We start from the raw sequence: 23478 nt of genomic DNA, 5'->3' as shown, positions 1-23478 counted from the left end.
TACGTCGTGTACAATCACAGCATACGTTGTGTATGATCACAGGATACGTTGTGTATGATCACAGAATACGTCGCGTACCATCACAGGATACGTTGCATACGATCACAGGATACGTCGCGTACCATCACAGGATACGTTGCATACGATCACAGGATACGTTGCGTACCATCACAGCATCAGAGCAGACTTTGTGTCCTGTGACATTATGTTTCCTAGTAGAAAGAAGTGGCGCTGTACAACCAGACTTCTGCAACCTGAAATATTGTAATCTTTTATATGCAATCACCAAGAGACTGTATATAGTGACATTGTATAGAAACATCTTACAATTGCTTGTCTAAGCATGTGTAAGGTGTACATATATCACAGTTCTGCTCTATGGAGAGTGTAGAACGACGGAGCAGCACCCCGCTGTGCTCTCTCCCCTTCACTTTCATTACAATTAGACAACGAGCACTGTACACACGCCAAATTCTCGTCCGATATCAGCCCTGAGCCAAGAACCATTGCACGTGTGTACTAAGCTTAAGGGCCGATCACACTGGATAGATATCAGTTTGAGATGTTTCTAAGATCGTTCTGAATTTATTGACCATCACAGTTGATGTGCTGTCGGCCTTCTTATCTAGATTTCATGATTTATTATCCCATAGACCTGTATGGCAATGCAAAACCTGTTTGAAATCAACAAAAGTCAGTGGACACAGATCCTGAGAAAATATTTCAACATATGAAGCCTTCATTACAGAAACACATGCTTTTCCAGGCATAAGTTTATTTAAAAATTAATCTTGTTCACTGCTTTTACACTCCCCAGATGTTCCACGTAAATAAAGGTGCTTACTGGAAAAATTCCACTAGAGGGAGACATAGTACACATATTAATAGAATTCAAATTTGAAATCCACCAATGAAAATCTCCTGTGCTGATGGCTGACCAGTAAATGATGGGTTCTTTTGTTGGAAATGGAGGGATTGGTCACTGAGCCTAAAGTTGGCTTACAGGCACACAGATATGTATGCAGGTATAAAACATACACATAAATACAATTATATATAGAGAGCTTCAGTCATGCTTTTCAGCAGTTAGTATGCAGCAGAGACAAAGCTAGGTGGTAAGCACAGCATTTATGGTCACTGATAGATGGCAGGGAGTAGGAGTTGGTCCCCGGGGAATAGATGGAGCTTTGTGGTTTTAGGAAGTTTTGGTGTTGGTGACAACAGCGTGACATTCCAAACAACATGTCATCCCAGTACATTCAGGCTTCTGAGGTTAGAGGAATATTCCGGGGCTACATAAAAAGTGCTCAGGACCGTCGGCTGATAAACAAGTTTTATATTGTGTGTGGCCCTTCTCCTGACGACATACTCATGGAGTCTTTTCCACCCCTAACCCCATAGGGCCACCCTACTAATAATTTTATAATAATTAAAGGACCCTCCTCCCCACCCCCAGGGTTCCTGCCCTTACTCCAGGAGATATTCACCATTTACCCACCTTGGTTCAGCCTTTCCAAGGTGGAGGTCCCAGCATGAATGGTAGACATGCTTTGTGAACTTGGGTGCCAGGGGTTGAGTATGTTATCTTTTATTTCTGTCCTGCTTATTGTTTGCTTCTACCTGCCGGACTCAGAGACTCTGCTCCCTCCGTTAGCACTGACTGAGAGTCTGAAGATCAGAATGGAACCAGGGAAATCAGTTCTGCTTCTGATGGTGGCACTGCAGTTTAATCTCTCTTCCCGGGACAAATCTTTTTCTCTAGAGCCACCGATGTCATTGCATTCCAGACTGACCGAGGTTTACTGCCAACCTGATGAGTGACAAAGGCTTCAAGAATCGGAGTTTCTGCAGCATGAGCAGAGACATTACGCTGAAAGTTTACCAAACGTACCATGACACATGGACAAAATGCTTTCATTTAGCAGAATTGGTTTTTTTGCCTCTGAATCCAACTGCTGTAGGTTTTGTATCAGATTTCAGCTGGGTGGGCAATCACAGCCTTCAGGTGGGCCGAAGATCCATCAATTCCACAATTTGTAAAACGCACAATAACGTCCCTGGTGAAATCCTATTTCCAGCCCGGTATCCCAGGTACTGATAGAAACTTCTTTCCATCTGGTGGAGGAAACTCACATGGAAGATGATGACAGCAAATACTTTCAGCGGGAAGATTTCAGGACTGTATAATTCTGGCCCTGTGCTTTCTTTCCAGTCTTAGGAGCAATGTTATTAGAGAATGGGGTTCTTCCCCAGCTGCCATGTTATTTCTATTTCCCCTCTGATTGCCAGCTATGTCCTGTGAGTATGATATCAGGAGGAAAGAATACAGAAATCATTGTCATACTTACCTGTAATTTCCCACGCTACTCCCCCCCCCCCCCCCCCCCCCCGTATCCAGTTGTTCAATGGGGTCAGAGGAGCAGAATTGCCCCATCAGTATGATATCAGGCAAGAAATAATACGGTCACCACGATTTTCCATCAGACTAAACACTTAAGTAACTCTTCTCACCCTGATGGTAATAAAGTTTACCTTTAATCGCCAGAACGCCATGGCAGAAGTCCTTAAAGTTGATGCGGCCCAGCTCATTGGGGTCCAAATATCTGACTACTTTTTCCACCTGTAATATGAAGACAGAAGAATCACATCAGATATGAAGAAATAAAACAAACCAGTTCAGGAAATTATTACATAGTGTGTATGTGCTCCTCCTGCACATGGAATCCTGGGGCATTACTAGTGTTGGATTTGCACATGTCTGGGGCAGATCTTTACACTAAACAGAAGCACATGTAATAACAAATGATTGGGGCAGATTTCTGCACTTTACAGCGGCGTAGGTAGGAATATCCGATTCAAGCTAAAACCTCACAGTACATTGGTCACAGGATCGGTTAGGCAACCCAATGTGGTCACTTATACCAACCAATCACATTTCAGCCGGGAGAAATGACCGGTTATGGCTGACTGGCTTTACTTTTATACCAAAGCCTAATTTCTGCATTCCTCCCAAAGCTTTACAGGACAGAAATGAGTGCCGTGTCACCGCCTGTCATCACACAGGATTTACATTCTTATCCCAGACATTTCCACCTACATGACTATAATCAGCAGAATTCTCGCCCTGATTCTGTCACCGCCTGCAACATAGAGGAAGATCTAAGAGCGTAATCCACTTATAATATATCATTTATCATGATTCCAGCAAGAGCTGAACATTGCATATGTGACACACACAGAGGTGACACACATGTGGACCCAGCATCAGACAGACCAGCATTTATGTCACCCCAAAATGTAAAGGGGGCTTCTATCAAAATGTCACAGCAACCAATGAAAGCCAAGCCTAGAAATGACAGCTAATGATTATGAGGAGGAATATAGGAAGAATAGGTGAGGAATATAAACGGGGAATATAGGAAGAATAGGCGAGGAATATAAGGGGGAATATAGGAAGAATAGGCGAGGGTGAGGAATATAAGGAGGAATATAGGAAGAATAGGTGAGGAATATTAGGAGGAATATAGGAAGAATAGGTGGGGATCATAGGGAGGAATATTGGAAGAATAGCCAACCAAACATCTCCATTCATCAGTTTACAGTCCTATGATCAGTGAACGATAACTGCTGATTGGTTGGGTTGGTGAATTGTACCTGATTATATTTCTGTGGGAGATCAGTGACACTTTTATCTTTCCGCGCAGACCCCGTCCTACCATTATGTCTTTTCTGCCCAGCTGCTGGAAGTTCTTTGGGCAGCAATTATTTGTGAGATAAAAATCCATTCTTAATCATTAATCCGGTATCCTCCTCCAGTGATGGATGGTTTACCATAGTGATGTTCTCCCTACATCTGCACCAAACCTCCCCTTCATCATTCACTTTATTCTCTTTAATATTCACCATCCGTTATCCATTGTCCCCCCTCCATTATTCACAGATATTCACCATACATTATTCCTCATCCTCCCTCCATTATTCACTAACATTCACCATACATTATTCACCATACTTTGTTCACTAATATTCACCACCCGTTACCCATTTTCTGAATTCCATTATTCACCATCCATAATCCATTGTCTCCCCTCCATTATTCACAAATATTTGCAATCCTTTTTCCATTATTCACTAGTATTTACTAATATTCACCATACTTCATCCCACCAAGTTAGTCTACATTATTTACCACATCCACTCCAATATTCATGCACCTCTTTCCCTTATTCACTGTCTGCTCTCTATTATTCATCATCCTCTTTCATTACCCAGCATTTTCTTATACATATTGTTAAGTCCCGGTGTAGAAGGGAAGGGTTTGGGTTCATAGAGCACTGGGCTGACTTTTCATTGGGGTACAACCTGTATGCCAGAGATGGTTTGCACATACATCGCTGGTATAGACAAATGAAGACAAATTTTTTGCAGTAAATAAATCATTTTGGGACCAATTAACTGAAATTGGATAATTTCCCACGGTACACCCGAAGATCTCTCAAGGCACACTAGTGTGCCGCGGAACAGCGGTTGAAAAACACTGACCTAGACGGTCAAGAATTATGGGGCGGTGCTGCACTGTTTTTTATTAAATAGAAAAAAACAACAATATTTTGACCTTACATAAGAGGGCTGTCTACCCTTTTATGTAAAGTGAAATTTCTGAGTTTAGGTACGCGTTAAATCTATACAGGATGTCTATAATCTACAAGCAAACCTGGATGTATTGTGTGATTGGGCAGCCAAGTGGCAAATGATATTTAATATAGTGTGACAGAGTGTCACTAAAAGTGTCAGAAATGTGCATTAAAGGCTCCAGGGAAATAAAAGTGAGGATGTTTGGATAGGTTTTTTTTTAGAATGAAACCAGGGACTATATGGCCCTGGAGCCGGCCAAGAGAGTGAAAGGGTGGGTTCCCTGGCCCAACCCAATCCTGACTGGGTAAATGTGCACCTGCACTCAGGTGCAAGGGAGAGAGGAAATTGATCAGCAAGAGGCTGAGGGAAGGGGATCAGCCACTGTGTTGCAGGCTGGAGGTGATCAGTCAGAGGCTGAAGAGAGCCAGAGGGTTCCAGGCTGAAGAGAGCCAGAGGGTTCCAGGCTGTGAAGGGAGCCAGAGGGTTCCAGGCTGTGAAGGGAGCCAGAGGGTTCCAGGCTGCAGGAGAGGGGACAGAGCTGCAGGAAAGCCAGCGGGCAAACAACACTTGAACTGTGAGTTGATGTAATAAGTGTTAGAGAGACAGGGCACCCAGTGAGGTAGCTAGATGCCCAGCCAGGCCACTCTAATTTATTGTTTTTACTTGCTAAGTGCTGGGGAGTGTGCTGTAACACTGGGCTAAAGAAATAAAACCTGCTGTTTTTTTGGACTTTTGGAGTCTGCTGCCTCTGCCCTGTAAGCATCCCCTTACCATGAGCAACCCCCAGTAAAATACCACACTAGATAAATGTAAAATTATGCACTTGGGGCTAACAACATGCATGCTTCATACTGTCTAGGGGGAATACATTTGGGGGAGTCAGAAATGGAGACGGATCTGGGGGTTCTGGTAGATCATAGACTTAATAACAGCATGCAATGCCAAGCTGCAATATATAAAGCTAGTAACAGAATATAACTGGGGATTAAGGATTTAAAGTAAAGATAACAGAGACTGCTGATCCAGGGAACATCCGATTGCCTCATGGAATCAGGAAGGGATTTTTCCCCTGTTGAAGTAAATTGTACCCGGGGATTTTTTGCCTTCTTCTGGACCAACTATGTCTTATAGGGTTTTATATCTGGGATATGTTTTTTTCCATAGTGGTTGGACTTGATGGACTTTTTGAACCTAACACCCTAACCTACTCTGTAAATACATGTACTCCCCTCACCATTATTCACTTTCCCTTTCTTATTCTGTTATTCACTGTCTCCTCTCCTTTGTTCATTTCTGCCCTGTTGTTCACCATCTTTTCTTTGTCCTGTTCTGGCTGTCGATAGATTTGAGAAATGAAAGGAAGAAGTTTGGTTGTCACTGAGGGAAACATACAAAGCTAAATATTCCTCAGATCAGCACTTTGTACTTCACTCCATATGAGCACACAGCGGCTTCATTCCCAAATATCTCCGCACAAACATCCCTAACTTTGTTACTTAGCAACTACTCTACCGAATTATCATTACCTCTATACATACAGCCAAGTGTTATCTATTTATAATCAGAGGAAATACCGAGAATTACACCTGGAACAGGAGAAGTGCTACTGTGCAGAGTCCATACATACAGAATAGGAACAGATACTGAGAATTACACCTGGGGTACAGGACAAGAGAAGTGGTACTGTGCAGGGTACAGGACAAGAGAAGTGGTACTGTGCAGAGTCCATACATACAGAATATATGTGGCACCTACATCCGGTATATAAATGTGTGAAATCTCGTACAGTGCCACATAATGATATTACAGCACACAGTAGGATTTGACATATTGCAGTGTTGTTACAATCACAATATGGTGTTTGTGGTCCTAGCACTGACCATATTGTGCCACCATCTGCCGGTGTTTCCAAATCTCAATATGGTGACTTCCTTCCCTGCACACTACACAAGTCTGCCATATGATCTCATATTATAGAGGATCGGTTATTGCCTTCTCTATGATATTATTATGTGATATGAAAATATTACACCTGTACCATGGGTACACCACATTCACAGTGATGAAGATATGATTTCCATATATACCGGTTCCCATGTGTCACCATTCCCCTCCTCTCCATTCATATTCCACTTCTCAATACACACTGCTGGAAACCACCACTGGATGCTCAGCCGGCTTTTATTCTCTAGCAATGAGCTTATTGAAGATTTTGTTAGTAAATACAAGAATGTTGTAATGAGGTCACCATATTCCATATCACAAGAGTCATATAAAAGGATAAATCATGTATACAACATACTACTAGATTTACAGCATGATATAAAAGGTTTGTAGCACAGCAATACCAATCCTAATTATCTCTCCATTGTATCATGAGCCCAACAATTCCAAGCATCCAACCATTATATCTTCCATTATATGTATGGATCCAATGTATGTACATGGCACAGGGTTATGGATCCAATGCTCCGTCATTCTGATTGTACAGAGAATGGACCAGAATATATATGTATATGGCACAGGGTTATGGATCCAATGCTCCCCCATTCTGATGGTGTACAGAGAATGGATCATTATTACCTTTATATAGAATATGGACATAGAAGAGCCTCACCTCCTCCCCCTGGATGAACTGCTGGCCCAAGCCTATGAAATCTTCCACCTTGATGAAGCCATCAGCATCCTCGTCACAAACATCGAAGACGTGGCGGAGTCGCTGGACAAAGTGCAGGACATGATGACCTCCTGGATCCTCCACCATTCCCCCTTCCCCCTCCATTAGGGCGACTACAGAAGACTGAGCCCAACTATACTAAATAATACGGACACCGCCATCTTCACCTTCTTCTTCATCACTGCTGCAACATCTGACATCAGCTGGAGGAAGGAGGGGAAAGGAATGGAGGACAAAGGGATATAAAGGAGGGAGGAGAGAGATGAGGATCAGAATATAAGAGACAGGCAGAGGCATATGAAGAGGAAACACAGAGACACAATACAGATCTATAGACATACAACAATACCTGGGGAAGGAGTGTTAGAGAAACAACACAAGAACAGAAGAGGTGTATACAGAACATGGATGAAGGAGGAGAAGATATACAACTGTACAGAGTCTATCCCACAGATCAGGAGAGATAATAAATGAGGGGCACACAAGGGAAGATTTGGGGAGACAGATTTAGAAATCAGTAGGGAGAGCTTACAGGAAGAAATGAAGGACCAGAGGGTCACCACAAAGTGCAAGAGAATCCCAGACAAGAAGCAGAATCACAATTCACATGAAAGACCTGATATGTTGTCCTTTATGTTTTCTTTTTAAGGATTACCGGTATATACTATTGGCAGTTTGTTTTTATTTCATGAAACAATTACCATAAACCTGGCTTCTAGAGGAAAAGGATTTGTAAATGGTTTGTAACAACATAGACTGCAATCTGGGGTTAGAGCTGACCAGGTGGGGACCTTTCCTCCACAATATACAGAGATGATCCAATATAATCATTTCAGGAGAGGAGAGTTATAGAGGAAGGAGCAGAGTCCTCCAGCAGAGTATTTCAGGAGAGGAGAGTTATAGAGGAAGGAGCAGAGTCGAGGAGAGTTATAGAGGAAGGAGCAGAGTCCTCCCGCAGAGTATTTCAGGGGAGGAGAGTTATAGAGGAAGGAGCAGAGTCTAGATAAACTCAGACTGCTACAACTGCAGATTACTTAACACCAAGAACAATGGAAGCATTATTATTTTCATTCATAATTTAATATAAAAACATTCCATTTACATTTGTTCATCCTGGTAGCAATCCGTGTCAGAGCCCACACTGGTCAGAAGGAAGCTGAGGGGTAATGTTATTATACATAAGTGCACAAAGCTCAGAAGGAATCACAGGTATATCCGGTGCTGATCCACAGCAAAGCATTCTGGAACCCAACTGCAACAGTGCCGCCATTCTGTTCAGTTTGCTAGGAACCTGCTGCAACTAATTTCCCTGGTTTGTAATCATCTGCAGCATTTTCAGTGATGTTTCTGGTTGGTCAGATGGCACCTAGAACAAGGATTATATACAGTATAATACACGAATGGGAAACTTTATTGCGACATGCTGACACTTAGATAATTGCATAATTAGTCAGCTTGGAAAAAGTCTATTAGGTTTGTATCAGAATGGAAATAAAACTACAATGTCTGCCTATTCTGCATACACATAGATAATTCAGAAAACTATTTAATGCTTAGTACAACTTACTCAAAACAGGGAAAAAATCCTTCCCAATTCCCTAAATCATTTGGAAAAGCCGTTTTGGTTATATTTTGGTATCGTTAATCCCCAGTTATATTCTGTGCTTCTAGAAATCATCCAGCTTTTTCTTAAAGCAATCTATAGTAGTTGCTGAAACTCCTTCCTGAGGGAGCCGAGTTTGGTGTCATCTGCAAACACAGAAATCCCAAACTCTATATCATTTATAAAGATGTTACACAGTAATGGCCCCAACACTGAACCCTGGGGTACCCCCACTGACAATGCTAACCCCTGGAGTACACCTATAAACATATAGACCATAACTTGCCTATTAACCGTTTGTGAGGTATGAAAAGCTTTTGTAAAGTTTAGCTGCTACTCCACCTTCTCTTTACTTACTTCCTCATAAAACAGAGTAAACTTGTGTGACAACTTGGGGCTTTCTTTGCTCACTTATAATAATGTTAGGTATTTTCCCACCTGTAGAAGTTAAGTTTACTGATCTATAGTTACCTGTTAATGACTTTGCTCCCTTTTTCAAGATAGGAACAACACTGGTGTAAGGCCAATCCATTGATATAATGCCAATTATTAAACTGACTTAGAAATCAGAGCGCTCATCCCTTTGGGGACATTTTCTGTAGTAAAACCACAAACTTGGCTTTCTGTGGTGAGGGGCAATCTTGGACCATGTGGCTCTGGGTCATCAGGAAAGATAAAAAGTGCTGACTTGTGGAATTCATATCACTGACACAGCAATATCACAGCTCAAGTTGTCTTGGTGTCACCTTCCATTCTGCCCTCTCATTTACCCCCCATATTCAGAACATTTCCAGGTCCATCACTGTCTGTATTAGTCTGTCATTTGCAATCCCTATTTAATGTACAGCGCTGCATAATATGTTGGCGCTATATAAATCCTGTTTAGTAATAATAATAATAATAATAATAATAAAAGCTTTGTCTTTTTCAAGCTTGCGTTCAATAGATCAGTGCTAGAAAGGACAAATCAAATCATTTCTATTAAACATGGTATTCTCTTCATTACAAAGTTCTCCAGGTAAATTAGATGAATTATTAGGTATCCTTCAGGTCCCCTTACCATGTGCCCTGCTCTTAAAATCCAGTAGAAGCTGAAGTTCTCCCAGGATTTGTAGAAAGCTGCGGTTTCTCTGGACTGCAGGTGCAGCGGGGTCCATCGCAGGTTCTTGAATTGGTCCAGCTTCTTCCACTTTAGTTGTTTGACCCATCCCTCCTGACCTGGAAGACAAGAAAGCTGATGATTACTAACATTTGTCAGCTGGCTGGTGGATCCTCCATTACTGGAATATGAAATGGTATTTGTGGATAGATGGAACCTACAATGCAAAGACACACAATGATTTCCTCCTGCATCACATCCAACTTACCAACCGTGTCAACTATGAGGTCCAGCTGTCCATTATACACGGTGACATTTATCCCTGCACCAAGGAGCTCATCCACAATGTTTACCACCGGCTTCATAAAGTCTCCAGCCATGTTTCTGAAGACTTCTGCAGACTGGCCTAGAAAAACAAATATAAGGTTATGTATGAAGAATGGGATCTGCCATGGCACCCCAGGCCAGACACTCACCTCCCCATGTGACCGAGTCTGGAATGATCTTCAGCTTGGCTCTGATTGGTCCATTCATCAGCTCTGACAGCTCGTCAGCCTGGAGAGGTAGGATATGGCGTCGGTAGAGACTCCCTGCAGAAAGAGGATAAATAGGTGATGAGATGAGCTCCTGAATTCTAAACTAATGTTAGGAACCTGAGATATGCACTCACCAAGAGCCAGATTACCGAACTTTACATTGCTATTCTCTTTTCTTGACATCAGAGAATCTTGGGTCAAAATATTGTAGAAGTTCACTCCATCTGTATTCTGCAAATACAAATTACTGCTAGAGTCAGAATGGAGCAAATCTATTTCTATTTCTCAATATTATGCATCAATTATGTAGAAAATAAAACTTACATTTCTATTCATACAAAAGCTGCCAGTATGAAGATTAATGGATACTCAACAAGATGCCCACCACTGAGATACCCCCAGTGGACACCCCAGGAATAGCAGCCAATTCTCACCTCCTCTATGACATCTTCTGTCATGGACCACAGATCTGTCGCCTCCTCGTACTTTCCTTTATTGAGAGCATCCTGGACCGAGTCTGCCGCTTTCTGAACTGCCCTCAAACCATTCTCATCTAGCAGAGACTGCAACACAAGCCAGGATGGACTATTAACAACCATAGATGTATGCACATATCACCATCATATACCAGGGCGTTATACAGTTACAGCCAAATCAAGAGACCCCTCGGTCACTATTCTACATGTCAATGTGAGCTGCATTCAGTGCAAAGAGAGATTGTCTGCCAAAACCTTCCCATGAAGCCGTGCAGTAATGTGATATATGGGACAGCCCATCCCATAGAGACAAAAGATAAACGCACAGCTGTACTTACAATGCTGTAGAGATACGGGCCCCAGCTTATCACCGAGTCTGCAATCAGGGAAAGGGGGTTAGTCTGATTGTTCATGTACTACACCTCACAGGTCATTATTCTTGTATGATACAAGCAACCAATCACATAAACTGTTTATCACAATAGCATCTATGGCACAGCCATGACCTCTACAATCATTCCGGGGTACAGCCTTAACCCATGGCCGATACCCCACCAGCACGTCTGACCTTTAGTGCTTACCTGACTGCATGCAGGATTATTGGTGTATCTAGAGTACATTGTATTGTGCCCGCTTTAGTTTTACCTTATTCTGCTGATCCGGACTCTACTTACCGATAGGGGAGATCCAGGAATCTCCAAGGGCCACTCCAGCAAAATTACATTTAATGTCACCTGCCAGCACAGCCTGTACGGAGAGATGGTAAGCGGTGAGATACAAGTTTCCGAGAGAGATGGGTGTGACAGGATGGAAGACGAGGAACAATTGTCAGAAACCCAGGGATGTATGAAGGTAACTTATCTACCATGGGCCCCCTAATATATGACCACCCGCCCCTTTACCCCATTCCAGCTATAAAACTGCAGAAGATGAAAATGGATCATTCCTTAGCATGTTTCTTCTGCTGATAATGAATGCTAAACATGTTTCCTGTATAAAAAGTGAATCAGGCACGCAGGAAATGTCCCTTCTAGATGTTACTACTGCTGATAAAATCATTGGATGTAAATATGGGAACTCCGCATTCACCATAAACCTTACCTTGTGTAGTGCCAGGGAAATCGCAGCGGCCATCTTTCCTCCATAGGACTCTGAGAAGATGTAAAAGCTGGTTGTCTGTTGGGATAAATTATTCCGTTCACAAAACATAAAAAGACACAGCCAGAATAAAGAAACACTCTGACCCTGCCAGACGACACTTGTTATACTGAATATCCTACAGATGGAAGAAATATCGAGGAAACCCGTCCAATACCGGGGTGAGCTTAGAGCCCAAAGCTTTATAGATGAGATAAAAGGGGACACAGCACGTGATGAATACACATTGCAAGTACTGAATGGGGGTGCAGGTGTACAAAGCTTTACTGCCTTTACAGGGGCCCCACAGATAAGAAGGACCTCCATGACCTAAAGGCTGCCCACTGCTCCTCCTGTCTGTAAAGTCACTAAGATAGTTTCTCATTCTTCTTCAGGGATGTAATACGATGTATTCCCAGCAATCAGCAGAGGTGACCACTCACCTGGAATTCCGCTTTGGAGTTAAAAAACTCTTTGAGAAGAAGCAGCATGTCTGCAGTGAGCGTGTCCACATCCCTGGCAAATGCTTGGCTGTCCGTTGTGTAGCTGTACCCGGTGCCCACAGGATTGTCCACAAATAGCAGACTGGCCACCTGCACCTGAGGAATATACAGAGGACATAGCACCTGTGTGTGGATGGGGGGTGTCACAGGCGTGGCAAACTAAAATATGGACAAAGTTCTGGGGGTAACATACCCAGCTGCTGTTTCTTGGCTTCAGTTTAATATCGAGGGGTCCAATCTCTGCAAAATTCCCAAATCCACAACCAGAAGCTCCAGGACCACCCTGAAAGACAAAAGGAGAGAAATCCACACAGGGGTTAGGCACAGAGGAGGGCGGGTACACAGTGCGGGAGGACAGGCGCGAGACAATGGCTACTCACCTGCAGCCACATGACCAGTGGCACCTGGGTGTAGTTCTTGGTTGGGTGGTCGGCATAGTAAAGCCACCAGAACATGTTGGCATTCTTCCTCACCTGCACATAGTTCCAGTCTTCCTTTACCTGCCCACCTATCAGACACAGGAATCAGTAAGGGAGTGGATGTAAAAAAGCCCTGAACACAGAAGGGGGTAGTAGAAGGGTATTTACCCAAAGCAGGGGGCAGTAGAAGGGTACATACCCCAGGCAGGGGGCAGTAGAAGGGTACATACCCCAGGCAGGGGGCAGTAGAAGGGTATTTACCCAAGGCAGGGTTGCCTTCAAATCCCTCCACAGTTATTGTCCCACTTACATCTCTGACATGGTTAAAAAATCATGCCTATCCTTGGCCCCGCCTTTCCGCCCATGCCTATCCTTGGCCCCGCCTTTCCGCCCATGCCTATCCTTGGCCCCGCCTTTCCGCCCATGCTATTCGTGGCCCCGCCTTTCCACCCATGCCTATTCGTGGCCCCGCCTTTCCGCCCATGCCTATCTGTGGCCCCGCCTTCCCACCTATGCCTATCTGTGACCCCCACCCATGCCTATCTGTGGCCCCGTCTTCCCACCCATGCCTATCTGTGACCCCGCCCATGCGTATCTGTGGCCCCCGTCTTCCCACCCATGCGTATCTGTGGCCCCGCCTTCCCCCCCATGCGTATCTGTGGCCCTGCCTCCCCATCCATACGTATCTGTGAGCCCCCTCCCCGTACATACCTATCGGTGGCCCCATCCATACCTATCGGTGGCCCTGCCTTCCCTTCCATACTTGTTTTTGGCTCCTCTACACACATTTGTATGAAATATACACACCACGCTCTGCTATGTTTCTGTTTTCTTCCTACCCAATCTTCTGTACCTAATAAAACGTCTCTGTCTGGTCTGTCAGAGTTCAGTGGAATGGACACGATCCTGAAGATGATGGCATGGACAGCGACAGCCAAGCCCAGCTATCCAAGAAAAGATCCCGGCAGAGGTATGAGGGGGACCCAGAGGACAACCCCAGCATCACCGCCAAGAAGAGGAAATGTCAGACAAATCGGAAGCATGAGGAGGTTATAGAGGAGATGGAGCGGGATGAGGAAAGAGCAAGGCGGAAAGCAAAGAAAATCAAGAAGAGGCTTATAAAGGAAAAAGCCCTGGAAAGTTTTCTTGAAGAGTCCTTGGAAAGTAACAAAAGCAAAAAACATTCAGAAGATTCAACTTATCAAAAAGCAGCCCAAGAAATTCTGAATTTACTCAAACCAAACCTCGAACCTTCAGCTAAGGGGGTAAGAGAGAGATCCATCAGTAGCTCATCATCCGACCAGGATCCCTCCACATCCCACCAGGATCCCTCCACTCTGGTAAATGATCCGTCAGAGATCTCTATTCAACCCATAACCACCATTCCTATTAAGAAGCCCTCAACTCTAACTCTTAGACTCTTTGCTGCCCTTTCGATGAAGAAGAACTCGGGGATATCACTTCAAAACCTTGGTACTCTCTCTGTAAACATGCCCTCAGAGATGTCCCTAAAACCTCTTACCTTCTCTGGCAAGAATCCCTCCAAAAAATCTGCTAAACCCATTTCGGAGATATCTAACCATGAATCTCTAGCCAGGAAGTCGAGGGACATCTCCAGCAGTGACTTGGAGCCCTCACCTAACCAGAAATCTTCTACCAAGGAAAAGAAACCTAGCAAAGGACAGAAATCCAGGACCAAGTCTAAAGCAAACGAGCTTCCAGCCAAGAGTGCGAAACAAATCTCCTCCAGTGACTCCTCCGAATCTGACCACGAATCCTCCACCAAAGGAAAGAAACATTCCAAGGTGCCCAATAAAGCTGGGGCCGCCATCACTGTAAATAAGACTAAAGCAAATGATCTTCCAGCCAAGAGTGCGACACAAATCTCCTCCAGTGACTCCTCCGAATCTGACCACGAATCCTCCACCATAGGAAAGAAACCTTCCAAGGTGCCCAATAAAGCTGGGGCGGCCATTACTGTAAATAAGACTAACGCAAACGATCTTCCAGCCAAGAGTGCGACACAAATCTCCTCCAGTGACTCCTCCGAATCTGACCACGAATCCTCCACCATAGGAAAGAAACCTTCCAAGGTGCCCAATAAAGCTGGGGTCGCCATCACTGTAAATAAGACTAAAGCAAACCATAAACTTCCTAAATCAAGCATGGAATACTCATCATCTTCATATGACCAGAACCCATCAGAGGCCACCAGTAACCCCAGGAAGTCTGAGATGATGAAGAGGAAAGATAGCTCTGCTCCAGACAAAGTGTGGAGTTCGGAGAATGTTGTGATTGCGTTACCAACGAATGGAACATCCCAGAATCCACACAAAGAAATCTGTTCTGACTCTGATATTTGGATCAAGAAACCAGTCACAGTGCAGCACACCGATAGACGTGAGACCGGTGTCATTCATGAGGGAATCCTACCTAACTATGGGCGTGGAAGAGGACGAGGAGGAGACCTCATTCCCTGGAAGGCCCAGATAGGCCGTGGTTTCAGAGGACGGGGAGACCAAGGAAAAGGCAGAGGGTATGGCAACCAGTTCTTCCATAATTACAACTCACCAGTCTTGAAAAAGCAGCAACTGGAAGAACCTGCCACCAATACTTCTGTGATAATTCAGGTGAATGTTTAATAATGAAGCCCTCCACTTAGGGTCGGCTCACCATATGCATGTACAATAGCTGACAAAGCAGGTATGGTGCATGGAACACTAAGGCAAAAGGCATGTAATATGGGAGACCATATCCAGAAAAATATGTTCATCTCCCAGAAAGTCCCTTATGTTAGACATTCCAGAAGGGGAGAACTAGGCAGGGCTGATAGTGCAATGCTGTCACTTCTGTGGATGGCTAGTTTATTAACACTTATTTTCCTGTTAGTCTGTCATTTGCAATCCCTATTTAATGTACAGCGCTGCGTAATATGTTGGCGCTATATAAATCCTGTTTAATAATAATAATAATAAGGCAGGGGGCAGTGGAGGGGTACTTAACCCAGGCAGGGGGCAGTGGAGGGGTACTTACCCCCGGCAGGGGGCGGTGGAGGGGTACTTAACCCAGGCAGGGGGCGGTGGAGGGGTACTTACCCCAGGCAGGGGGCAGTAGAAGGCACAGGAGGGCAGCACTGATCACTGTCAGGCACTTGGCTTCCATTCTTCAGCAGGTCACGTGACTGTCAGGCGCTTCTGGGTTTAGACGGCGTAACGTGACCAGAGGTGGGCGGACCTAAAGAGACAAGTCATGTGACGCCCGGTAGTCTCTGGTCACGTGACAGGGTATCGGCGTGGGTAAGATGGTGGAAATTCGGGTCAGACTACAGTTCGAGTATCCGCCGCCCGCTGGGCCGGAAAGCCGCCAGATATGGATGCTATTGAACCCAGGTCACCTCCGCACCGTGACTGATCTGTCCGAACTCATCCGTGCCCGATACTACCACAACCAGAGGGGGGCGCTGTGCCTGTATGTGCAGGACTGCCTGCTGCCTCCGGGGGAGAATGTTCGCCTTATCCGGGACAATGATGTCATCAGGTGCTACGCCCCTCCCCGCATACAACTGTTTTTACATATTGGCGCCTCCCCATTTAATGATTATTCCTGACTCCACCCATTGTTAGGCTCCTCCTATTTTATATAAATATTTTAATAACCCTCCTCTTTTAAATGTACCAGCTTGGTCCCCCCCCCCTTTTTAATGACTGATCCAGGATTTGCTATTGGTTAATTATATGCATGTCACTATATATAAATAACTTATTGGCCCCTCCCCATTCTTATGTCTAAATAAGTCTGCCTCCCTGAGTATGTATGTGGCCCCTCCCCTTTTGTAATATGTATATGTGGCTCCTCCCCTTATTTGTGTGTATGTGTGGCTCCTCCCCTTCTTTGTGTGGCTCCTCCCCTTCTTTATGTGTATGTGTGGCTCCCCTTCTTTATGTCTATATGTGGCTCCTCCCCTTCTTTCTGTGTGGCTCCCCCCTTCTTTATGTGTATGTGTGGCTCCTCCCCTTTATGTGTGGCTCCCCCTTCTTTATGTGTGGCTCCTCCCCCTTTTTAATGTATATATGTGGCTCCTCCCCTTCTTTCTGTGTGGCTTCCCCCTTCTTTATGTATATGCTTGGTTCATTCTCTTCCCTATGTGCATTGTATTCATTGAATCCATGGCTCCTCTTGATTTTATATGTGTGCACAGTGCTGCCTTCTCGCCCATGCCTATCCTTGGCCCCGCCTTTCCGCCCATGCCTATCCTTGGCCCCGCCTTTCCGCCCATGCCTATCCTTGGCCCCGCCTTTCCGCCCCTTGGAATATACATTATGTTTCCCGATGTTATGTTATGGTAAGAATTATCTGGCTTATGTTTGTCTTATATTTCCCAGAACCCTCCGGAAATGAAAAAGAAAGACTACAACACCTTTCCACTGCTCGCTGCTCCCCCACAAGTTGGGAAAGTTATCGCCTTTAAGGTAATTGTTTCTATCTAGGTGGAAATAAATGCCCTCAGTAGAGAAATAATTCCCAACTCTATTTCTCTGATGTATAACACTATGTCTGTCTTACTTTCAGATTCTGGAATTAAATGAAAGCTACTCGCCTGAACTCTCGGACTATAAGGTAACTTTAGGCACAGATCTGTATTTAGTAGACATAGGCCCTCTGTCAGAGCAGCTCATAGAACACTTAAAGAATTCATACTTTTTCCTTTCTCTAAGTTTTGCTATAGAACTGTGCAGAGTCAAGTAGTCATCAAATGGTCTGTGGTGTCCTGTCTGGGCACTTCCTTGACATTCACCCTTTATTCATTCCATTGATGAGGGGAACCTTCCTGTCTGGGTGCCATGGTAGCCACAGTCTCTATACTAATGCAATGCCCGCAGCTTTCCATGCCTGCTGATGCCCATAAAACATTGCAGGTGCCAGCAGAGGATAGAAAGTATTTTACATGTTTGTGGTGTTTTTCTATTTGAATGAATCATTCCCTCACACTTGTATGTACGCATGTTACTGTCTGTGCTCCCTCTAGAACCTCTCAGCTTGGAAGGGGAAGAATACGGCATCCAAGGTTCTACAGGGAGCTTTTACCATAGCAATAACCCACATGTTACGTATAATGTTATAGGAGCCATCTCTTGGTAGCCAGTTAGTATGCTTTTAGTGGTGTGATTACACCAAGGTTTATTGTACCTGGACCTGGTATTTATGGAGTGCATGCTAGGGAGGGGGTAGTTCAGTGTCCTGGCTGATTGTTCTAAATAGAGATACAGCTTAGGGTAGGTACACATGAGCAGAGATCTGTGAAATTCAGGATTACAATGTTTCCTATGTTTCTCTATACAGATAGTGCTACCAGTAGAGGGAGCTTCCTGAGCATGCTCAGTGTGAGCTCTCTGAGTGGGCGTGTCCTATAAACTTGTCAATCAGCTACTCCCCGCCCCCCTTGTACTGTGAGATAATCCCAGCATGTGTGTGTGTGTCCATACTGCTGTCATTACCCCCATATATAAACCTTTATACACACGGGACCCCAAGAGTTACAGGGTCACAAGCCTAAAATCCTAACAACAAGCAGGGTAGGGCTATTTCAAAACCTTGGTCCCCAAATTCAGTTTGCATGTTGAGGACCTCTTGGGGGCCACTTCTTTGGCAATGATCATTAGGGTACTGGCAATTGTCTGTGTGCTGTGGTGCCCCTTCTCAAATCTTCAAGGCTGCGTTCAGACTGGCGCTGAGGGTACCCCTTCCTTGTGCCATAGAACCCCGGCTCGGGGGGGGCGCTCACTGCCGCCTGTAACCAAATCTGCAGAAGCTGCGGGGCGAGGGACTGAGCGTCTGCCTGTTACACATAGCTGGACACTTACATTCTGTGTACCCCAATTTATCTTTACCAGGAGAGGAAATGTAGGATGGGGGGGGTCTCTTGTGGCTTCCCACCTACTAAAATGTTATCACTCTTACCATACCATGGGGCCCTGTCACATATAAATGTCCCTTTATGTTCTTTGAACCCCAATTTCTCCAGAAAGTGGAGCTGTAGGTATAATGTAGGATAAGTGGGGGTCTCTTGTGGCTCACTCCCCCTAAAGTGTTATTGCTGAGGTGTCATCACATGACAGAAATACTTTACCTGCCCCACATATCTGGCCACTTACCTTCTGCGATCCCTAAGGATTGGGGAGACGTAGCAGTAGGTACATGTACTCCTTGGCTATCTGTCACATGATTTGCATTTCTCTGGAAGTATCCATTGCAAATTGTCATTTCCTTTGTGCATGTAGGTTACGATAATTAGAAACATTTCAATTTATTTTAAATTAAAATCATTCTAGTTTTAAACATCTTCAATGTTTATTGCATTGTGGCCTGTGAGTTTTATACAAATGTCAGCAGGGGCCCCTGATGAAAGAAGGTTGGGTGCCGCAGATTTACACCAATCAATACCAAACCACTAGGTGGCGCTGTTAGTCTTTGTTAAGGCTGGGTCTACATGGACCCAAAAACACATATAAAAGTTCCTACCACGTTTATATACGTTAAGCACTTTTACAAGCGCCTATGATGCGATTTGCCGTGATTTTTCATAAGCGTTTATAAAAGTTTCAATTTTAACCCTTTCAGGGAATGAGTACAGGGGCACATAAAACCCCTTACTCATTCCCTGAATGGGTTAAAAAATGTGTAAAGAATAAGACAAGGCTTTAATGTTAAATTATTTTATTAATGTGTGTGTGTTTGTGTAACTAAACTTTATTTTTTTACAGGTTATCCCAATGACAGGATGATTCCCATGGCTGCAATCCTGACATGAGCACAGCTGTGGGACTCCTCCTGATAGCAAGGGATCCCCGGCACTAGGGGTTAAATGAGGACAAGGCTCTCCATTCACCTCTAGTGCTCTGTGATTGGCTGAGATTTTCCATTTCTCAGCCATTCAGCACTAGACATGAATGGGGAGACTTGTCCAAATTCATATCTAGTGCTCTGTGATTGGCTGAGAAATAGGAAACCCTGATGACAGCTCAAGCATCATCAGGATTTCCCTTTCCTCAGCCAATCAGGGAGCAGAGCAATCCAGGGAGCTCTGCTATGCTGACAGCTCCGCTTCCCTGATTACTTCCGCAGCCCTAGCGGAGCTGTGACATGTTCTGTATCTGTAACATATACTACAGCTCCTCTAGGGCTGGGGGAGCAATCAGAGGAGCACAGCTGTCAGCATTGCAGAACCTCCCAGATTGCTCTGCTCCCTGATTGGCTGAGGAATCATCCTGTCGTTGGGATAACCTGTAAAAAACAAAAAACAAAAGTTTAGTTACACAAACACACACACATTAATAAAATAATTTAACATTTCAGGGAATGAGTGAGGGGTTTTATGTGCCCCTGTACTCATTCCCCAAGGTGTGGTGGTGGAGATCTGGGAGTCTCCTTATTAAAGGAGGCTTCCAGATTCCAAAGTCCTGCTAAAAACGCTTGTAAAAGCCTCCATTGAGTTAAATGGGAGCGTTTTCAAGCGTTTACCCTGCGTTTTATTTTTTAAACGTCACAAGCAACGTTTAAGATAAAGCTCACAAACATGCCCGAAGGAAACAGATTGGCCCATTGGAATGCATTGGGACTTTAAACGCCTCGGATTAAACGCTGGGGAAACGTCCGTGTAGACGAAGCATTAAGAAAACCAACAGAACAGCAGCTAGGGGACAAATAGAGAAAGAAACCCTTTAGTGTTTGTATAGCAATATGAATAGCGTTTACTATGGTATACAGCTGATGAAGGTGAGTATTGTGATCGTTTATTATTATAGTAATATTTAGTGTACACATGGTATGAATAGACACATTGCTATTGGCTAGTACATTATCCAATAGGAATGTGGATGTACATTAGTTACCATTCCCAATACTCCCTGCTCATATAGCAAACATAGACCGTCCTGTAACAAGCGGGATTTGTCCCTTCCTACAATACAGACAAAATGTCTTATCATTCACAAAGAGGAACAATGCGTCCAATTGTCATGGGATCAGCTTGTGTGACCCAACAATGCTGGGTGTACCATGAAGTCAGATATTACCTCTTATCTCCTCTCCAGGAGGGAATCGTTCGTAGCTATGATCCCGTGACAGAGCAAATCAAGGTGGAGCTACTCTCCGTGCAGAAAAGTAAGTCCTACACCGATAAAACTTCTAGCCAATGAATAGATTCAATTTATTGTAACTAATTCCCAATACTCTGATCATGGGAGAAGGGAAGTGGGCTCCCTCCGGTGCTGCTCGTGTCGCTATACCTGCAGGTCAGGAATAAATCATGACAGCTGTGACGTGTGTGGGTTTCATCTGACACGCTCACAGGGTAATGGAAAACATTTCTCTAGGTGACAACACTATATCGTGGCCATATAATGTGCAGACATCTCCATCCAATGAGCGCTGCACACGGGGCCCCGACCCAAAATGACTTATTGAAAGCTGTATAGTAAGGGAATCACAGGAACATCACACAATATGTGTTTACACAAAGCATAACACAAAGGAATTTCTCCTGACACAGGGAGAGAGCCGGGGAAATTTGATCTGGTCTACGAATCAGAAGATGGGAAGGAGATTGTAGAATATGCTGTTCTTCCGGATTCTGAGGTATGTACAAGGATTCACTTTTACCTCCAAACTTGTATGACAACTTTCACCTATACTGGTTCCCCCCCACATGTCAGTGGTTCCTTCTATCTCCTGAGCCCCCCCCACATGTCAATGGTTCCTTCCATCTCCTGACATGTCACTGGTTCCTCCCATCTCCTGAGTCCCCCTCACATGTCACTGGTTCCTCCCATCTCCTGAGTCCCCCCCACATGTCACTGGTTCCTCCCATCTCCTGAGTCCCCCTCACATGTCAATGGTTCCTCCCATCTCCTGAGTCCCCCCCACATGTCACTGGTTCCTCCCATCTCCTGAGTCCCCCTCACATGTCACTGGTTCCTCCCATCTCCTGAGTCCCCCTCACATGTCACTGGTTCCTCCCATCTCCTGAATCCCCCCCTCCCCTTACTGGTCTGCCCTTGTCTCTTCTTGTGGAGATGGTGCCATACAAAGTTCAAGCTACTAATAATAGGGCTAGAAAACTGGAGGTCTTTATATAATGCTGACATTACATTAAATGTGTAGGGGCAGGGGTCAATTAATCTACCAGGACATGAAAGGAAACTTCATGGCTAAAATAGAATCCTGGGACCCCAACGTTGCATGGTGCCCCATAAATGTATAACACGTCCTGCTCCATGAAAGTCTTCACTGATTGCATGGACAATAGGACGTTATGTCATCGTTTTCATATATGTCATGTGTATAATGTGTGTGTGTCCCTTGTAGATTGTGGAGCCATGGAGTTCCCTGGTGTCACCACGTCTGGTGATGGAAATGGGGTCAGAAGAAGGAACTGCACCACAACCGTTGTAACTCATCACCAACCATTCTCGTGCCTTGATAGGCATCGGCCATGTCCAGAGTGCGGTTAGTTTTTATGCCTCTCCCAATGGGAGATAACAATTTCTTCTCTGGGAGTAATTTTTTTACCACTGATAAATGTTAGAGGTCCCTTCCCTGGCAGGTACTCCATGACTGGGAGTCCTCCTGTCTCTCTGTATGCAAGTCTAATAAAAAATGTTATTCTTTTACTTTGCCTGTAATTCATTGGCAGCAGCTGTTGTGTGGGTTCAGAACCAAAACCTTTAGTATTCTGTAATCTGGATGGATTGTAAGTGAGCGCATCACACCCATAGAGAAACAAGGACTCATTTTTCACACGCCCAGAGTTTTGTCTTACAATATGGCAGACTGCATCCATCATGGCTGCCCCTTTCAACTTGTCTGTTTTTGTCCAGGTTTGGCCATTGTCTGAGTCAGAATACAAAGTTATTTCAGCCCTCATTGTACCTCAAGGTCCCGATAGGCCGCTGGAAAGATCTTCTTCACAAAACACTTTGCGAGACTTCATGTAGAGAAGCAGCATGGAGAGGATGGAAGGAATATTTTATTATAATTGCACATGGATGGAAGTAATAAATACAATTATTTGTATGTGAGCCACTGAACTCCATCGTTCAGCAATGGTCCCACCAAATTCTATGCAATCACATCTCATAGGTTCCATCACTGGTTCTTCCAATTCTTTCACCCCCACATCTTACAAGTTATGTCCATTCCTCGGTATCCCCCCCACATTGGTTTCTCCCATCTCCTGCGTCCCCTTCCCCTACATGTTACTGGTTCCTCCCATCTCCTGCGTCCCCTCCCCCCAGCATAGGTTTTACCCATCTACTCCCCTATAACTGTCACTAGTTTTGTCTATCTCCTGATTCCCCCACCCTGCCGCATGTCACTGGTTCCTCCCATCTCCTGA

General features: G+C 44.6%; 3 protein-coding genes across 3 annotated transcripts in view; 1 reads left to right on the top strand and 2 right to left on the bottom strand.

The window, feature by feature from the left end:
- RAB11FIP4 (RAB11 family interacting protein 4) overlaps positions 1-7515 on the bottom strand; it is a 24576-nt gene extending 17061 nt beyond the window's left edge. The window contains exons 1-2 of the mRNA XM_072414023.1: positions 7253-7515; positions 2533-2620 (exon numbers count right to left, since the gene is read on the bottom strand). Coding sequence (XP_072270124.1) covers positions 2533-2620; positions 7253-7417 — 253 coding nt within the window. The 5' untranslated portion in view covers positions 7418-7515. The remainder of the gene's footprint in view (positions 1-2532; positions 2621-7252) is intronic.
- Positions 7516-8370: 855 nt separating this feature from the next.
- Positions 8371-16624, bottom strand: SCPEP1 (serine carboxypeptidase 1). Its single transcript, XM_072414022.1, has 13 exons — positions 16181-16624; positions 13047-13174; positions 12860-12949; positions 12607-12762; positions 12128-12202; positions 11701-11773; positions 11365-11402; positions 10985-11113; positions 10685-10781; positions 10491-10604; positions 10283-10420; positions 9976-10133; positions 8371-8678 (listed from the first exon to the last, which is right to left on the bottom strand). The coding sequence occupies exons 1-13, from the start codon at positions 16245-16247 to the stop codon at positions 8613-8615; spliced, it is 1329 nt and encodes a 442-aa protein (XP_072270123.1). The 5' UTR covers positions 16248-16624; the 3' UTR covers positions 8371-8612.
- LOC140332825 (uncharacterized) lies at positions 13424-22753 on the top strand. The gene is made up of 6 exons (XM_072414020.1): positions 13424-15715; positions 17468-17554; positions 17655-17702; positions 21176-21245; positions 21634-21719; positions 22449-22753. Exons 1-6 carry the CDS (start codon positions 14006-14008, stop codon positions 22533-22535), a joined length of 2088 nt encoding a protein of 695 aa, XP_072270121.1. The 5' UTR covers positions 13424-14005; the 3' UTR covers positions 22536-22753.
- The last annotated feature ends 725 nt before the right edge of the window (positions 22754-23478 follow it).

Source organism: Pyxicephalus adspersus, chromosome 6, assembly GCF_032062135.1.
Source record: "Pyxicephalus adspersus chromosome 6, UCB_Pads_2.0, whole genome shotgun sequence".
Lineage (NCBI taxonomy): Eukaryota > Metazoa > Chordata > Amphibia > Anura > Pyxicephalidae > Pyxicephalus > Pyxicephalus adspersus.
Note: the sequence above shows the minus strand (reverse complement) of the source record. Positions and strands in the feature narration are given on the sequence as shown.

What these genes read in the sequence shown, in the direction of transcription:
- SCPEP1 (XM_072414022.1), bottom strand. Translation starts at nt 16,247, where the DNA reads ATGGAAGCCAAGTGCCTGACAGTGATCAGTGCTGCCCTCCTGTGCCTT. An exon ending in AGCCAAGAAACAGCAGCTGG is followed by an intron (nt 12,763 to 12,859) that starts GTATGTTACCCC and finishes TATATTCCTCAG; the next exon opens with GTGCAGGTGGCCAGTCTGCT. An exon ending in TTTCCCTGGCACTACACAAG is followed by an intron (nt 11,774 to 12,127) that starts GTAAGGTTTATG and finishes CTCTCCGTACAG; the next exon opens with GCTGTGCTGGCAGGTGACAT.
- LOC140332825 (XM_072414020.1), top strand. Translation starts at nt 14,006, where the DNA reads ATGGACAGCGACAGCCAAGCCCAGCTATCCAAGAAAAGATCCCGGCAG. An exon ending in CTGAACTCTCGGACTATAAG is followed by an intron (nt 17,703 to 21,175) that starts GTAACTTTAGGC and finishes TCTCCTCTCCAG; the next exon opens with GAGGGAATCGTTCGTAGCTA. An exon ending in CTGTTCTTCCGGATTCTGAG is followed by an intron (nt 21,720 to 22,448) that starts GTATGTACAAGG and finishes TGTCCCTTGTAG; the next exon opens with ATTGTGGAGCCATGGAGTTC.